Source organism: Apteryx mantelli, chromosome 3 (assembly GCF_036417845.1).
Source record: "Apteryx mantelli isolate bAptMan1 chromosome 3, bAptMan1.hap1, whole genome shotgun sequence".
In the NCBI taxonomy this organism is placed as follows: Eukaryota; Metazoa; Chordata; class Aves; order Apterygiformes; family Apterygidae; genus Apteryx; species Apteryx mantelli.
The window spans coordinates 32,500,693-32,517,885 of NC_089980.1; the positions used below are offsets into that span (position 1 = coordinate 32,500,693).

The 17,193-nt window shown below is 37.0% G+C and overlaps 1 protein-coding gene across 2 annotated transcripts in view; it reads left to right on the forward strand.

Annotated features, from left to right (window-relative positions):
• The window catches only part of ESRRG (estrogen related receptor gamma), a 249,048-nt gene that overhangs the window by 100,583 nt on the left and 131,272 nt on the right, over positions 1 to 17,193 (forward strand). For both annotated transcript variants that reach the window (XM_067293058.1, XM_067293057.1), the window contains exon 2: positions 15,616 to 16,031. In XM_067293058.1, coding sequence (XP_067149159.1) covers positions 15,629 to 16,031 — 403 coding nt within the window. In that variant the 5' untranslated portion in view covers positions 15,616 to 15,628. The remainder of the gene's footprint in view (positions 1 to 15,615; positions 16,032 to 17,193) is intronic.

The window sequence follows — 17,193 nt, forward strand, 5'->3', positions numbered from 1 at the left end:
TGTTGCAAGAATTATGTATCTGTATTGTCTGGCAGTACTTCTGGCAAAAAGGTGGTTTGCTTTCATATTTCTTTAGAGTTTGAGAATAAATACAAAATGCCTGTATTAATAAAGGAGCAAGGAAATTCTAATATGAACTCCAGATAAAATGTCACAAAGGTAGTCTTATTTGACTAAAACAACTTTAGGTTCTAGTCACATAAACAGAACTCGGCCTTCTTGTTTTTACTCATTGTTAGCAGTCCTTGAATAAAAAGGAGAAGGTGGGCTGGTAGCAGGGCAAAAGGAGAGAGGTTAAATGGCAGAGAGGTTAAATTGCTTCAGTGACAGATTCTCTCCAGAAAGGCAATGAATCGTTTTAAGGATTAGTTTGCTAAAACTCAAGCTGAACCCACTTCTCCGTTGTTCATATATTTCGTCTTTAATGTTGCCATCTCCTATTTTTCCTAATTACCAAAATTATTTTCCAAAATGATTTAAAAGTGCAGGGGAAATGTAAAGAAGAAAACAAACAAACAAGGTTTGACCAGCTGCAAACCTAGTTGGAATTTTAGCTGTTATTTTATTGTGGGATTCCTAAAACACTGGAGTAGATTGGCACCATAAAAAGAAAGAACTATTTTATTATTATGACTGTTGCAAACCACCAGCGAAGTGTTACGGAAATGAAGATATCAGAGTGATCTAAGGGGAAATGTAGTTCCTCATCAGTCACAGGCAGTACCAACTTCTAAATGAGGTACTCTCTAAATCTTTGCTCCTGACAGAGGTCTGTCCTTGCGGCAATGTAGTTCCTACAGTATGGTAAAAATCTTGCACGCTATCAGGTAGCTCTAAATATTTTCTTTTCAAAAACCTCACCATATGAGCTGGGAGTCCAGGAGGATGTGTGCGCAGTCCCTCTTCAGAAAAAATGCGCTCAATCTGTTTCAGACGAGTTCCCCGAAAGATGGGTTAAATCAACTGATTGAGCTGATTTTCTCTCTTGAGGTGATATTTTATTTATATGATAAAATGCTTGGAAAGTGATTAATTTGTCAGGGGAACATCTTGTTACTGTAAATTTGCCGAATGTGTAATAAAATTGCCATAACACAGATGGGAAAATGAAGATTTTTTAAAATGAAATAACTGAGCAGTCTGCCTACGTTTTCAGCAGTTAAAATTAACTTAGTTAAATTTCTTTGCCATTTTTAACCCTGGAAGGATGCAAGCTGAGGAAGATTTGTGGTGATGTGGTAAATGCATGGTGCGGGTGTGTATGCGTGGTGGGTGGAGGTGACAGGAGAAAGCTATGGAGTTATCCTCCTTTTCTCCTATATCGGAGGGGACTGATATATTTATTAAATTTCTGCTAGGGCTGCTTGATTGAGTGAATTTTTATAAATTAAAGTATATGGGTCGGGCACTCCTTTCTGGTAGTGTGGAAGTTAGGAATAGAAAACTGTTAGAGACAAGTACCTCAAGTCAATAAGATGCTCCTGTAGCTGATCTTCTGTGCTTGTTTGTCCAGGAATGCTTTCAGATGACATCTGAATAGTGTAATGCACTTTTTAGTCTTTATAGTAATCCCTTATTGTATGTAATATAATTTAGATTATATAAGGGTATACTTGAGAAGTCAAAGGCAAATATCTTATGTCTCTGAGTTTCAATGTGTAACAAGTGAAAATAGCGTTAGTGAATGCATTTTATTCATACTGACTTTACTACTGCCTGTCCATCTGACCACCGGACTGAGCTACTTATCATGCTTCCACATTTTTCCCTTTCAACTTAAGGAATTATAAAAGGAAAATTCCAATTTTTTGTGTCCTTTTATGACAGGTAGACTGGAGATTCTGGTCGTTTGGATTAAAAACATATCTATCACCACAAGCTGACAGGTTATTATTATGACTCCTTTGAATATATGAATTTCATGACTATGTGTGGGAAGTCTAAGAATGCCAACTTTTTATATAAAATAATTATCCTACTGGTGATGTACTGCATTCTGTTGCCATATTTTTTCACTTTTACAGCATTCTTGACCTTATCACCCATAACATAAATCTTAAACTCTCATATTTAATAAAACCTGTAGGATAACAATTTCTATATAATGTACAGTAAACCAATCACACATCACCATTTGACTATCATTATTTGTTGTCCTGTGACAGATGTTTCAGTTGATGTCCCATTTTAGATTTGACAGCATATTTGATATAGAGGTAGATGAGAGTGCTCTTTAGGTGTTTATGCTGATTTCCGTAAACACCCTCAAGTTACTAAGGTTCCAACTTTGGACAGTTGAAGTTGTGAGTTTGTATTGGCTTTATCTTGGTAGCTCATAACTTTTTTTTTTTTTTTAGAGCTCCTGGAAATTCATTCTATGAGGATGCAGTAATGTAAGACCCAGCTGTTTTCAGATGTCTGCTTTGCAAAGAACCAGTTCAAGACTGGTACAGATTTGGTGTATATTCTAGGCAGATTCTTAGTGAAATGCAGACTGTTTTTTATTCCAGAACTCAGTCATATCACAATATAAAATGTAAAGTCTAATCTGGTAAAATTATCATTTAATGTATTATCGTACAGGGGATCACTTAGTTTGCTGAGTGGCCTGAACTTGCACTGAAACTAGTGAGGCACAAAACTTTTCAGGATCAAATGTGTTGGTTGATCTAGTTTAATGGTTGAACACAGTGTTTACTTCAGGCCAGACTTTCATTCGTTGCTTACCCAAATACAATAAACTTAAGCGGAAGTTTTAGATCTACAAGGCATACATTTCTGATCTAGACTTTATATTGTTAAAATAATTAAAGCAAGTCTTTTAGCAAAATATAACTGAAATTTACAGTGCACAATATGAAGTAATTTATCCTGGTCTGTTCTTGTAAAGCTTTTCTTGGACAAATCCCTCAGAGAATTCTTACCTGAGTGATGACCACAGGGTTCAGCACATAATAATTGCAGTATAGTGATATGAGTGCTTCACAATTACAAGTAGCAACATGCTTGTTCTGAATGTAACACATAGGCTGGTACACATTTATTACTTTAGATGATTTTTCTTTAACATGCTGAATTTTCTTCTTTTGTCCCAGTGACTCTCACTGAAAATAGAAGGGCAAAAGATAAAAAGAATAAAGACTGTTCCAGGACTTGGTGAAAAGCTCATCCTGCAAACTTACTGGAGTCAAGCAAACATTTTTAAAGTGAAAGGCATTAATGCTAGTTCCTACCTGACCTTTGCTGCTTATATCCAGAGGCAAATTGCTGACATGTAAACCCAGTGGCATAAATAGGTTTGAATTGCACATAGTAATATGTGAAGAACAAGGAACTGTGAAAAGCCAAAGGTTTATTTTTTATTTTTTTAAAGATCTGTAATCACACATTAAAATCCAAGACAGACTAGAAAAGACTTAAGCTGGTTAGATTTTTCTTCTATAAATTCTCTGATTTAACTCAATACATGATGACTTTGGTCATCAGTAATGTACCCAACTTTTTTTTTTTTGTAACCTACTTTTAATTTCCAGTGTTTCCAGAATCAAGATAAATAAGCAAGCAAAGAGAATAAATTCAAAGAAAGAGATTAACTTTCCTTACAGTTTTCATTTGCAGATGTTAAGGGTCTTTATAGTGTAGTATTGTTGTGCATTGACAACAGGGAATTGTATCATGTAAACTCTTGAGCATAAAAAAGATAGACTGCTGTGCCCACTGAGTCCTTTGATGTCACTGTGGTTTTTCTTGGGTGCAGTAGATTACGGTAATCTACCTGCATGTTACGTGTCAGAGTATCAGGACCTGAGACCCTCTGAATTCAGTTGCTGGGTTGAGGGGTAACATCATTAGCTACTGTAAATTTTTAGAGTCCCTGAGTTTATTCCTCTGTATCCAGATTTTTGACCCATAATGAATGGCAAATATTGTGCTGTGTTTGGAACAGATTTGATTCTGTTTGTTGCCTACTCCTCCCATTACAGTAGCAAACCCTACACTGTTTATAAAATTATTCAGATGATTGAAGCAATTTGTGAATCAAACAGTAATATTTGAGGAGGAGACTTCTTCAGAATTCACATCTCCTTTCAAGGATGTTTCATAGCAGTTACACATTTGTAATCTTTTCTTCTACCAGGATTTTTTTTTTATACATTACTCCTTCATATAGTGAACACTAGTACTTTCTTTTGCATGTTGTATAATATTCTTATTTTATCACAATATTTTTTCCTGGTATTGCCTGCCTATTTTGTATCTTAAAAAAAATGCATAAAAACCTTGGGCTATTCACAGCTACACATTGCTCACACATTACTCTGTGTGCTGGCTAAAGCTGTTCTTGCCATAGGCTTTTTGCAGGGGGGAAGGCTACACACAAAGAAATTGAATTACTTTAACAGAAAAATAAACATTTTAATGTAGGAATAAGAAGAGGTTTAATTTAGTCTATAACTGTTTTTAATCATAGTCAGCCTTAAAATAAATTTTCATTTTAGAAAAACCTATGTAATTAAAAATAGCAAAGGTCTAATTTCTGAAAGTTCAAGGAAAGTTTCCAGATTAGAAGCAAATGTTCACACTTCCAAGGTGTGGTTTCATTAAAGCCATTGCAAAAAAAGGAGAAATCATGCAAAATGTATTGCATTGGAGCCTGCAGTACTTTGATTCTCTTCCATTCTGTGTCATTGGCCAGTAGAGTAGCATTAGGCAACTCTTTACCTTTCTGTGTCTGTTTTCACCCAACTGTAAAAAGGAGATAATGGTACTCTAAACTCCTTGGAAATGCAATTTCAGATCTGCATTCAAATCAAAAAGTAAAAGATGGTTATTATTAATAAATTTTACCACAATGTAACGATGATGATAGTATTAGTATTAGTAATAATATTTGCTTAGGTCTTTTTTTTTTTCTTTTTTTTTTTCCTGTTGATTCCAAGAGAGACCAGTCAAGGAACTCTGTGCATTAACCAAGAAAAAAGCTGAATTACTTGTAGACCTTGTAGATCAGGCTACTTTTCTGAACATGCTTAGCTGTGGGAAAGGCCTGGCCCTTTACCTTCTTTCCAAACAAAGTGATTGGGATATTTGTCCTCGTCCCACAGCTAAGAGTAATACCATGGCATTTGCTGACATACGGGCATTTGGGAGACTGTTTTTTAAACAGGGTTGAATTTTTGTTCCTACCTTTTTGGTTTCTTATGTGCATTTGCATCTCATAATTTGAAAGCAATACTTTCCGCTGTGTAGAATCTTACATTTCACTCCTTTCAGTTCCTTAACAAAAAATACAGTTTCAAGCTTTCGATACGAGACCATGACAAAATGATTTTATAGCCAGTACTGAAAGTGACTGAACTTGACAACAATTGTATTTTATGACAACCTCTGCTTTCATGTCCCCAGCCTGCTTTCCTACCATTGGCTGGTTTTTGTTTTTTGTTTTTCTTTTTTCCCTTCTTTTCCTCTTCTCCCCTCCCCTCCCCCTATCATCCCTCCATGGTTTTCTCAGTTGTGAGCAATTCCATATCTCTGCAGTGACTGGAAACAAATCCCTTTACCAGAAGTGCATTTTAATGGACAGCATGCTTCACTTAAGTCACCAGAACCTTTACTGTATAATATTCAATTTCTTACCAACCCAGAACCAAAGCTTTTTATTGAGAGCCATGTTCATAAGAGTAGTGGAAGAATTAGTATTACGGAACTAAACCAGATTAGGAGGGAATGTGAATTAGATTTGGTAACAGATGGTGCTGTGGAAATTAAAGGTGCTTTGCGAATGGAAGCGACAGCAGCTTGCCTCTTTTCCTCTCCTGTCTCTCTCTTTCATGCGCTTGATAGACGGGTATAAATCACAACAATCCCGTCTTGACAGCCAATTTCGAGAATTTGATCTGGTTAAAGACATGGCTTTCCTGTTCCACTCACTGAAACGGGCTGCTATTTTATTTTTATACAGCACCTTGTCATATTTAGGAAAGTGGAATCACCTGCCTCCCTTTAATGAAATTTTCTTTAATTACAGTTTTAGCTCTTTAGTGTTAATTACTTTTCCATTCAGCCTGAGTTCTCAGCTTGTCTCACAGGAATGTTTTGCTCCCCTCCCCCCCACCTCCCTATACCGTTCCTGCATATGCTTTCATTTTTCTAAGGATGCTTTTCGTTGTTGGAAGTTGTTGTCCGATCCATTATAATTAGATCCTAATTATCAAAATCATCATTCTGTAGGAAGGGGAAGCATTATAAACAACTGTTAAAGTTATAGAATCCCATTTGATAGATGAGAAACCTTTCAGAATGTACATGAATAATAAACAAAAAGAACTACCAAAAACTGTATCTGGGAAGCGTGTAAAGATCTGGATAAGAAATGCTTTCTTTGCAAGAAAAACCCACCCAGGTTATCTTTCCATACATATACCTGCAGCCTCTAATCCCATATTTTTTGGAAAAGATCAGACTAAAATTCCACTGCTTCAGCTTGCTTATGTAATACCCATCTTTTGCATCTCTCATTCCTGTGTCCAGATGTAAAAATCCCTTTTCTAATGTGGTGTGTGTCAGGACCAAGCTATAGATGCCTTAATGCAATTACTTTTTTGCAGATAAGGCGGCCAGCAGAAGTAGACTGGCTGCTGTAATAGAGAGTGATGTGGAGATTCTTCTTCCCTATGCTAAGAGTCTTCAGAGTGAAAGAGAAAAATAATAGACTATATTAAAAAAACAACAACAACCCTCTCAAAGTAAGAGAAGATCCTGAGAGCTGGCAACTAACAGTTGGTAGAAATAAAGCTTCCTACTGGCAGTCAAATCAAATGTAGTAACAACTCAACGACTCCCTGCTGCTAGCTGACAGCATGGTGTAACACACTGGGACAAACATTCACTTAAACACTGATTGCTGGAAAACGTCATTTTCCAACTTGCCAAGTAGTTTTTTAGTTGCTTGTGTGTGTGTTTGTGTGTGTGTTTGGGGGTTTTTAAAGCTGGTGGTGTGTGGTTGGGAGGAGAGAAAGACACACTCGGGAACTAGCTGAGTGAGGGGTGAGGCAAGGATCGCTTGCTTTGTAACTCTCAGTCCTGAGTCTTTTAAGATGCTCACTTTCTGATACTATTTCTGGTATGTTCTTTCTAATTGTTCCTCCAATTTAACTGGCTAACAAATTATATTTCTTCTATCGTAAATCTATAGAAAGTCACTGAGGGAATTGGGTAATGAGACAGGTACAGGTACACAGTGTGCGCACACCTACACTCTTCTTTCAGAGATGGAAGAAAATCACTGATTTAATTGTGGAAACTCTGATGATACAAACTTTGAATCTGTCTTGGGACTGAAGGCAATTTCTTCTTCTTCTTTTTCCTTTTGAAAAGTGATGAACAACAGCTATGTCTCTGTGATCTGTAGTACTGGCTTTCTGACTGGTCCAAGTAACTGCTATTGATGCCGTAATCATTTCAAAATAATCCCTCTTAAGAAAGCCTGTTATGTTGTTGAATAAATCTTTAGTTATTTTTGAAGTTTTGTATATTTCTCCCTTGAAGTAGCTAAATAGAGCATTTGATTTATTTTTGCTATTCGGTTGATTTCTCTTAGTAAAAAAGAATCCCCACAATTAATAAACAGAAGACTCCTTGACACTTTACCGTATCCTCTGGGGGCTAGAGACATCAGGTGGCCTCCACCTGATACCGGTGGAGTATAACCTCAACTGAAATGATGTTCCATCACAGAAAAAACACCTGGCTTCTTAACCAGAGTTTTCACTGTGTTCCAGCATGTGACATGAGATAAAAGTGTTAGTCTGCAGTTTGAAAATAAAGTATAATAAAATCTTGCTTTTCCCGATCGATGTACCAGTTTTCCTATGATGAGGCTTGGCCCTCATTCTAATAGTCACATTTCAGTCTTTCCATTAAAACTGTTTGGACATGGGGAATCTCTTAGTATAAGTTTGCACAATTCTCCAAACGCTGAAGAGCTGACTCTTTTGAGGCTTTTAAGTAGTACTTCAGTGAAAATATGTAATGTTGGGCTTCAAGCCAGTAAACATGAGGGTGAGTCAAAAGCCCTGTATTTTAATGATACCAGTTGTAAGTTCAAACAATAATGTTCTTACTGTGTATAAGTGTTTGACAGAGAAAAGAAAAAACTAAAAATCAAGTAAGAATTTGAACTACTTACTGAGGTTTAAGTTATATCAGCCATAATATATTATATGCAAAAATACAAAGCCATGTATCCCTTTTATATATGATTTTCAAGCATTTCAGAATGATTTTCATTTAAACTGTCATCCACTTCTTGTGTTCCGTTCTCTTTAGTATTTGCCTTTCTTTTGAGTATTTGAAAACTGAACTGTCAGAGCATACAAAAAAGTATTGATCTATATTTCTATTTAAAAGGCAGAAAAATCTGTAGAAGTAGGCAAGTCTTTTTGGCAGGAAGGTTTCTGCAGTGGTGGCCTGTTAGTAGCAGTGTACAACACAACTGATAGGATAGTTGTTGCATACATGTATACACTAGTAAAGGTCAGTTTTGTGATTTTTTGTATCAGCTTTATTTATTGCCTTTCAGTTGGAGATTTTTTTTTTTAAACAGTGTGTTGTAGTGACACATATTTAATGTACTGGACAACTGTGTTACTAAGGGCTGGCACATGTTCAGATGTCTGGTGCTTTGGTTCAGAGGTGCAAGGTCCTCAATATTCTTCCCTGTTGACCTTTTTGTTTCCAAAAGAGTACCTGATGTAAAGAGCAATCATTTTGTAGTAACAAAAGATATAAATTTTTGGCTATAAATGCTTCAGATTTTAAACTGAGATGTGATTTGAAGAGTTATGTTATGGTTTGTCGAACCATAGGATCTGTATGCTGCAGAGCTTGTACATGTCTAAGGATACATTTAATTAAACCTGCATTAATGCATCTGTACAGACTTATTAAAACACTTAGTTTGTCTCAGTAATATTGATTAAATAGTGCTAGTTTGTTTAAGTATATTTCTGTTATTACTACATTACTTCCAAGTAATCAGGGTAATAGTTATCATCAGTGAAATCACGTTAGTTATAGAGTAATGCCATAAGAATTGATTTGGACTTGACAGGAAAGGAAGGCGTTCTGTCATATAGTGCCAGAGCCTGATTTGGATTATTAGAATGAAAGTTTTAAACATAATTTCTGTTCATATAAACAGTGTGTGTTTTATAGGCTTATAGGTTATTCCATACAGTGAGTATCCATTATATCAAGAAACACCTCAGACAGTTAATTATGCAAAACATCATGTAAGTAATTACACAGTATTATTATGCATTTAACAGTTTTATTGATTTGCCCGTTGCTCACTTACAGTATTTAGAGCTATAAACAAGAGATGCTCACCCTCAGTTGAAATAGGTCCAAGGAAATGAGCTAAAGATAGATTACACTAGTATGCTTTGTTGCATCAGATATAATCCTTAAATGCAGAAGCTGTCAACAGTCATAATTTGAAACACATTGGGGTATCGCAGGATCATTTCCTTCTTGTTAACAAAGTTTATCAACCAGGAAGCACGGGGAATCAACTTGGAGCAGAAAGGGAAGCAATAATGAATATGTGTGTGCAGTGGGGAAAGGTTAAAATAATTTCCTCTCATTTTGGAGGGCATGCAGTTGTTACAAGACAGTCACTTGGAAACTTTGCTTTTTAAAAGCAACATAGGAACCAGACTAATTATGGCCTCTTGGGTGCAAATGTGAAGGGGCTTAGCTAATGGCTTGTTTTGTTTTGTTGAACTAAAAAGGAACAAAGTAGTTTAGTCTTCTACTGCCTTGTGTGCTTTAGCAGGGCTTAGTAAATTGCATATAGACAAATAATAACTGTTTGGGAAGCTTGATCCTCTTTTGCCAATCATCAATTAACTCAGGCCATTGCTGGTAGCAACATGATGGCCTGAAGCATTGCTGCTTCTGTTCCCACTGCTAGTGGCTATGACAGCTGCTCTGGAAGAAGCCATTAGCTTGCATCCTTTCCCTGACCAAGGTGAAGTGGTGAAGGTTTCAAGAAAAAATGAAAGAAGAGATTAGAAAAAGTAATAAAGCATTCAACATTTGTCAAAAATAAAATAAATGAATATAGAAAGCCATAGCTATTCTGTTTTGCACAAAACACTCTTTATTACATGGTTGTACATGAGTGTTTATTAATACAGACCTAATTCATAATAACAGTTTTGTATGTGCATGTATGGGACAGGATTAGCAATACTTACTTTGCAATTAATGATCTCATCCACTAGGTTAACCAAGCAGACCTTAAAATATTTCTTATTAAAAGAAGAAATCCTTTCTGTTCCTTCCCCCAACTAAGCCAGTGCACCTTAATGCAATGATGATATGTTAGACCCAGCAGTTGTCAAAGCATCGTATTACTGTGATGCCGTAATGACACCCTGTCTCTGTAAAGTAGTCATGTTTTCTCAAATCACACGTTGCACCGTTGATTTCTGACATGACACTTCATTCAGTCGCTTTCCTTTTCTTCAGCATCTCCATTCTCTGACAATAGCAGCTGGTGCCCATTTTCCTACTAAGTGATTCACATTTTGCCACTTTACTAGAGTGCAATTAGCTGAAGCAGAAAAAAATGCTCCATGTAAAGTAGCTCAGCTGAAATTGTAACTCAGCTCTGTAACAGGACCTGGTGAGAGTCTTGAGGTGTCTTGGGTGTCAGTACAAGAAGCAACGTTTTTGTTTCTTTCCGCACAAATACTTTTTCCTCTTATATTGAGAGAAACAGAGTATGGGAAATCACTGGAAAATGCTTCACAGTTTACTGTATTGATTTTGGTGCAGACCTGTGAAACGATACTGAAAGTAAAGACAGTGTTTGAGAGGAAATATGGCATTTGTGGCCAAAGGAAGGACCTATGTTCCATTCCTGACTTTGCCACAGGCTTCCTGTATAATATAGACCAAGACTTTCTTTTACACATTGGTTTTCATAGCTAAAATGAGGATAACAAGTTAGGAGGTTTTTGGTCCACATACATGTGAATTAGAGGAACATGTTGGAGAAAAACGAGATTGATGTTGCTGTTAGCATACAAAGTGTGTATGTAGGTGTAGTAATACCTGCCTTGCTGATGCTTCCACATAGTAGTTACCATTAAAAATGTCAACCGAAAGCAAGCTATTCTGGCATTTATGGCAGCAGAGTAATTCTCCTGTTTGAGAAGAGAAAAGAATAGAAAACTTCATGTGTAGACATGGTAAAAGTGGACTTTTACATTGGTCTACAATAAAGGTGCTCACTCTAATTTTTGTGACTAATTGCTACTCTCATGGAAACCGCTAGTGCAGCTCCACTGAAACAGTGAATAATGCTTTGAGGAGAACTTTGCCTGCTTGTGAAGTGACCATGAAATGTGCTCAAGGATTATGAAGTATCTGCATGTTGTTTTGATCTCCTTTAGGTATCAGTAATAAGGGAGGTAATGAAAAAATAACATTCTGAACCAATTGTATACAAGGACAAAATATAAAAAGCTCCCAGTGGCTTGAATGGGAAGGCTTTCTTTTCTAAGGCCTTAGAAACAGTAATCAGATGCAGTTAATTTTTGAACTCCACTTGTATTATTGACACTGATTTAGCCAGTGTCAGCACCATCAATATCATTAGTAATGTGGCAGGTAGATGGAAAGATGAATGTGATTGCATTAATAAATTCATAATATATTCAACCTTTCATAAGCACATAGCATACAATTTATTCACTATTGTTTTTAAGACCATTTTTAAAGCAGGAGTTGCATTTTGAAGTGTTCTGTCACTGTATGTTTGTGCCAGCAGTGACTGGTTTCAAGTCTTATCAGATGAAGGACTTGTGAAGTAAGTTTAGTACAGATGTGAAGAGTTGTGGTATATGCTGCATATTATTAAAAGTTTGCAGCACCATATGCAGTCCCTCTTGCACATGGGCATAGAAATGCTTTTAGAACTAATTAGTTGCTTTCTCTGTAGTTACTGAAAGGAAAGTATACCTGAGAGCTTCTGGCTGTTAGAAAACTTACCTGAGAACAGCCCACCACCAATGGAATTGCCATTTATTTGACTTAAAATATAGTAAAGAAAAAAAACAACCACACCAAGGCTTTAAAATAAATACTGTACATTTTTATATGACACATGTTATTTCTATTCATAAACCTTAACTAAATTTAGATTTTTATTAATCCAATGTGACCTAAAAATTTTGCATTAACAGCACAATGTGGAATTGGGCTTATTCTCTTTGAATGCAGATAAAGCCATCATCTTGAAAATAGCTCTTTCTGACAAAAAGGTGTTCTTTTGAAATAAAGTCTTATTCACTACATTCCTCTTAGAGTTAATGTGAATTTTAGTGCCTCTAATTTTAGATTGAAGTGAGGTCTAGAATAAAACCCACTGGCTGACAATTGAATTTATAGATAGTTGTGAATATTTCAGGCTTGAATAATAGAACTGTAGAATTTCAGACACACAGAGGAAGAGAGAATTAAGCTCCAACTGTAGTTTTAGAATATAATGCAGTGGTGTCTAGGAATTCTTCAGTGTAACGAGCTAAGTAGTAATTAGGAGGGAACTGAGGGAGGGATTTTACAGAGATGTAGCTTAGGCATTATTCCAAATGTTCAGCATAATAATTTGATGGTGGCCCAACCTGCCATCGCTGTAAGATGGCTCTTGAGTTACTTTCATTCAGACCTGACACTGTAATGAAGGAATGAAAGCAGTGTCTCTGCTGCCCACCCACAGCCAGCACACAGCCCTTTCTCCGGTTCACCTTCTTTGGGCAATTGAGTAAGTTTTTATCCTCAGAGTCAGGAGCTGTTGTTTTCTGTTCTCTTTGAAATGGTTAATGTTTTACTGAACTTGTGCTTTGCCACCATGCTCCAGTCCAGTTTATACTGTTTAAGCTGTGGCCAGGAGCAGATGAATCTTGGTTGGTACTAGAAACTGCTCCTTCAGAAGCATCATCAGACTGGCTTTGGCCTAAACAACACTGGTAATCAGATCTTAAGGCCTGCAGAACGGAGATTGCATTTTGGTTCTGACAGCTCAGAGTGGGAGAAATCCACTTTTGCACTGGCTGAAACAACATGCATTTGGGCAACTAATTAATTGCAAATGATTGTTCTGGGAATGGAAGAGTGACAGCACAGCTCATTATTCCACAGATTAGAAAAAAAATCGGCAGTGGGAGTCTTACAGGAAAAAATGAGCCATCAAACTGGTTATGATAGAGTGAAGACAGTGGACCCCTATTGCTATAAGTGAGACTTTACTTATGGAATGTCAACAGAAGGGAGGTGAAAAGAAGACCAGATCCTGTTTATTCAATAAAAAGACTTCATTGTTAGTGTACAGAAAAGTAATATGAAAAGTAAGTTGATAGTGTGTGAAAGAGTTAATTAATACTTTTAGTCACAGCTGTATAAAATTCAAGAAGAAGAAGAAGAGAAGGGGAGAGAGAGAAAGGCAGACACACCATGTTTTAGTACCCTAATAACTTCTAACTCTAGTCTAAGATCATAATGTATGTGAGAGTGGTCCAGTAATTATAAGGTAATAAGTGGAGTGGTGGTGTAAGTGCTCTAAATTAAAAGGAATTCGCAGAGCTGCTGTAAGTCAGTGCCGACCCACTTTCTTTCAAACGTTGACTTGAGAAAAGTGCTTAGCCCAGAGTGCAACTAGAGAGGCAAGAGAGAGCTATCTATTAATTACAGCACTCATTAACAGTGACGGCTACAAGGCAGCAGATACAGAAGAGAAGGCACATGCTACTGCAGGCTGGCAAGGGGATTTCCCCCCTTCCATTTCTTGAGGAAAGGACAACACAAGCAGGTGGTCCAATGTAATAAGATACTTCCATGCCTTTAACCTTCCCATTTCCTTGGTTTATTTGCTGACACTAGTTAGCTTGCTCCCTCCACTGCCCCAAATAAATACTGATTTTAAGTTTTGAGGTTAACATTTCTGCACATCAGCCTAGCTATTTTCCAAAGCCACATGTAGTTTGTTTTCAGTAATATTTTACAGTAAAATTCACAACAATTGAGAGGTCCTAACCAAGATCCATGGGCACTGAACTGAGGGTAAATCTCATCCCAAGCAGGCATTTGTAGTGAAGGGCCGGTTTTGATCTCATTACCTTCATTGGAAAAGAAGCCAAGTCTCTGGATTTGTATAAATTTTGCAGCAGTGAATTTGGGTCCAGAGTTGAAGTTGAAATTGAGTTTTGCTGACACACAAAAAGATGAGCAAGTGAAGACAAGATCTCGAAACTGACTTTAGAAAGTTACTTGAAGTCAGTCAAATTGCCTGGACTCATGTGTTTGCTTTGAAAACATGAATCTATAGCTCCAGGTGGATGGCCTTACGGTGTGGTTGCATTACTGCTGAAAATCTTCCTAGAGAAATGCTCATAACTGTCATCTGCACATTGGCAGCTCCTGAGAGTACTGTCAGGAAAATGCTGGGTAGGCCATTTGCTACTGTGGTCTCATAATCATGGCTGCAGAAAAGGAAGACAGTGTCTGATTCAGAGCTTTCAAATTATTATTTTTGTCTTCTATTCTCTGCAAAATACATTTAAAAATAAGAAAAAAATCAAGGACAGAATAGACAAGGAAGATGATTTTATTTTTCCTGTAGAAAGCACTGATTTGTCAGATCAAATGTGTTATGGTTTTGTTTCAAATGTTTAATTCTGAAAAAGGTGAGAACTGAGAAATAAGGCAGAATCTCACCTTCTGAAAGACAAAACTTCTATCTAAAAATTCCTCTAATACATTTTTTTTTAAAACTGAGAATGGAACACGTAAAATGTCAGATCCTATAGAGCTGTAGATATATGGGATGCTGGCGTAGTTATTACTGGTTAGTCTGAGGATAATGGCTAGGAAGTAATTGCAGCCAGAGCTGATGAATCATTTCACTTAGATTTTGTGAAACTGAAGTCCAGCCTTAATTATTAGTCAGAATTCTCAGTTGATGTGTTACTCCATTACTAAATAGCTGTGTATAATAAAGCAAGATTAATAAAGAAAAAAAAAAGTTCATGGGAGACTTACTCCTCAGTTCTGGGATCAGATCAATAGATGGTGGATACATGTTTTATTGAGGTGTGCTGAAAAATATTAATTGCAGAGCAGAACACTTATGTGTTCAGACTTGGAATTATTTGTTTCTGGTAATGATAGAATTTATGGAAAGAAAATGCTGGTGGAAAAAGGAAGAAATCAAATAGTCTAGTAATCTAATAGTTTTGTTTCTTTTTTTAATTTTTTGACTTGCTAGATGGCAAGTTCAGAATTGAAGAGTTGATTTGAAATAGACACAGAGCCCAGAGGGCAGGTGGAGGGGAGAAGAGGAGGATTTGGTCTCTTTAAAGTTTTTGTTTACTGCCTGTCTGGAGCTTTGATAAAGCTCTGTCATGCCCTTATGCTGATTACCTTCATGTAGAACAAGAGGTATTGACTAATGAATGAATGATGTGCGGTCCCTAACCCTTCCAGAGCAGCCATAAAGAGCACTGTCTTTAATACACAGATTCCTCTTTCTCTCTCTCACCACTACAGGCTTCTCTGCAGAATGTCAAGCAAAGATCGACACATTGATTCTAGCTGTTCGTCGTACATCAAGACGGAACCGTCGAGCCCTGCCTCTCTGACGGACAGCATCAACCATCACAGCCCCGGTGGCTCCTCAGACGCCAGCGGGAGCTACAGTTCCACCATGAATGGACATCAGAACGGGCTGGACTCGCCTCCCCTCTACCCTTCGGCCACAGGGCTGGGGGGAAATGGGCCGGTCAGGAAACGGTATGATGACTGCTCCAGTACCATCGCTGAAGATTCACAGACCAAGTGTGAATATATGCTGAATTCGATGCCCAAAAGACTGTGTTTGGTGTGTGGTGACATTGCATCAGGGTACCACTATGGAGTGGCTTCCTGCGAGGCCTGCAAGGCTTTCTTCAAGAGGACGATTCAAGGTTGGTTATTCATTGGACTTTTTTTCTTTCTTTTGTTCAAAGTGAAATAATACAGGTCCTGGCTAAATCCTCTTACAACTTCAAACTGTACCTTTTCTTTCTTTCTAGTGTCCACTCCTACAGACGTTACTCATGAAAAAGCCATATTGGGCTTCTCTGGGAGTTCTGTCTGTCATGTTAGGCCCACTGTCACGTCTATTTTGAATGTCAAAGATAGGGAAAACAGTGGGCCATCCAGCACACATTCAGATTTGTTTTCTGTATGAGTTCCTCATGGATTTTTGTAAATGATTGCTGCTAAGAAAACTGATTATTTTCTGAAGGCTGTCATGGATACCTGTTGAACGCATCCTGTGGCAAACAGGGATCATGCGTTTGTTTTGGTTCTAGCTACACCACTACTACACTTAAACTGTTGGAGAAAGCCAGCTTATTTTTGTTAAAGCTCTAATCTGTTTAAAAACAGAACAAAACATAATGCTGAAGTGTTTTGGGCACATCAGTGGCTTAGTAAGTGGCCTTTTACCCCTATATCACACCGTGGCCTTAACCAGATTCACCAAATATCTGTCGGATCACATCCGAAGGAAAGTAAGTTAGCAGGTTTTGATCTCTGCCCAGTACTTTAAAGTATAAATCCGCTCTTGATATCTGTTGCAAATACACCACATATTTTGGCATAAATTAGTATGAATGGGATAATTTGCATGACCACTTGTTCTAGTTACAGAACCAACGGGGACAAAATAACCTTCTCCTTCTATTTAGATATCATCCTGTCAAGTAAAATTGAAGGTGCTTTATTTAAAGAACATGAGGCCAAGCTTGGCCTGTACAGGAATATAGTGTCACATTAAATTAAATTCAAACTTCAGAGTCTAAACTTAGGCTGCTAAGTCCAAATTTAAGCTCCTCAATAAAACCTGCTTGATTTTCATAGACATTGAGCACCTGGAATTCTTAGGAAAGGAAATGCGACATAGAGGTATGGTTTTCTTTTTTTAAAATCACTTATACTAAGGAGCTTAAGGTTAGTTTCAGTTCATAACTTCATATAACCCCAAATTTGAAAAATTTGGTCATGATTTCTTAAATATAATATTTCCATATTTAATGTAAAATTAACAGGAAAAAGCAATGAATGTTATTTTTATTTAGCCAT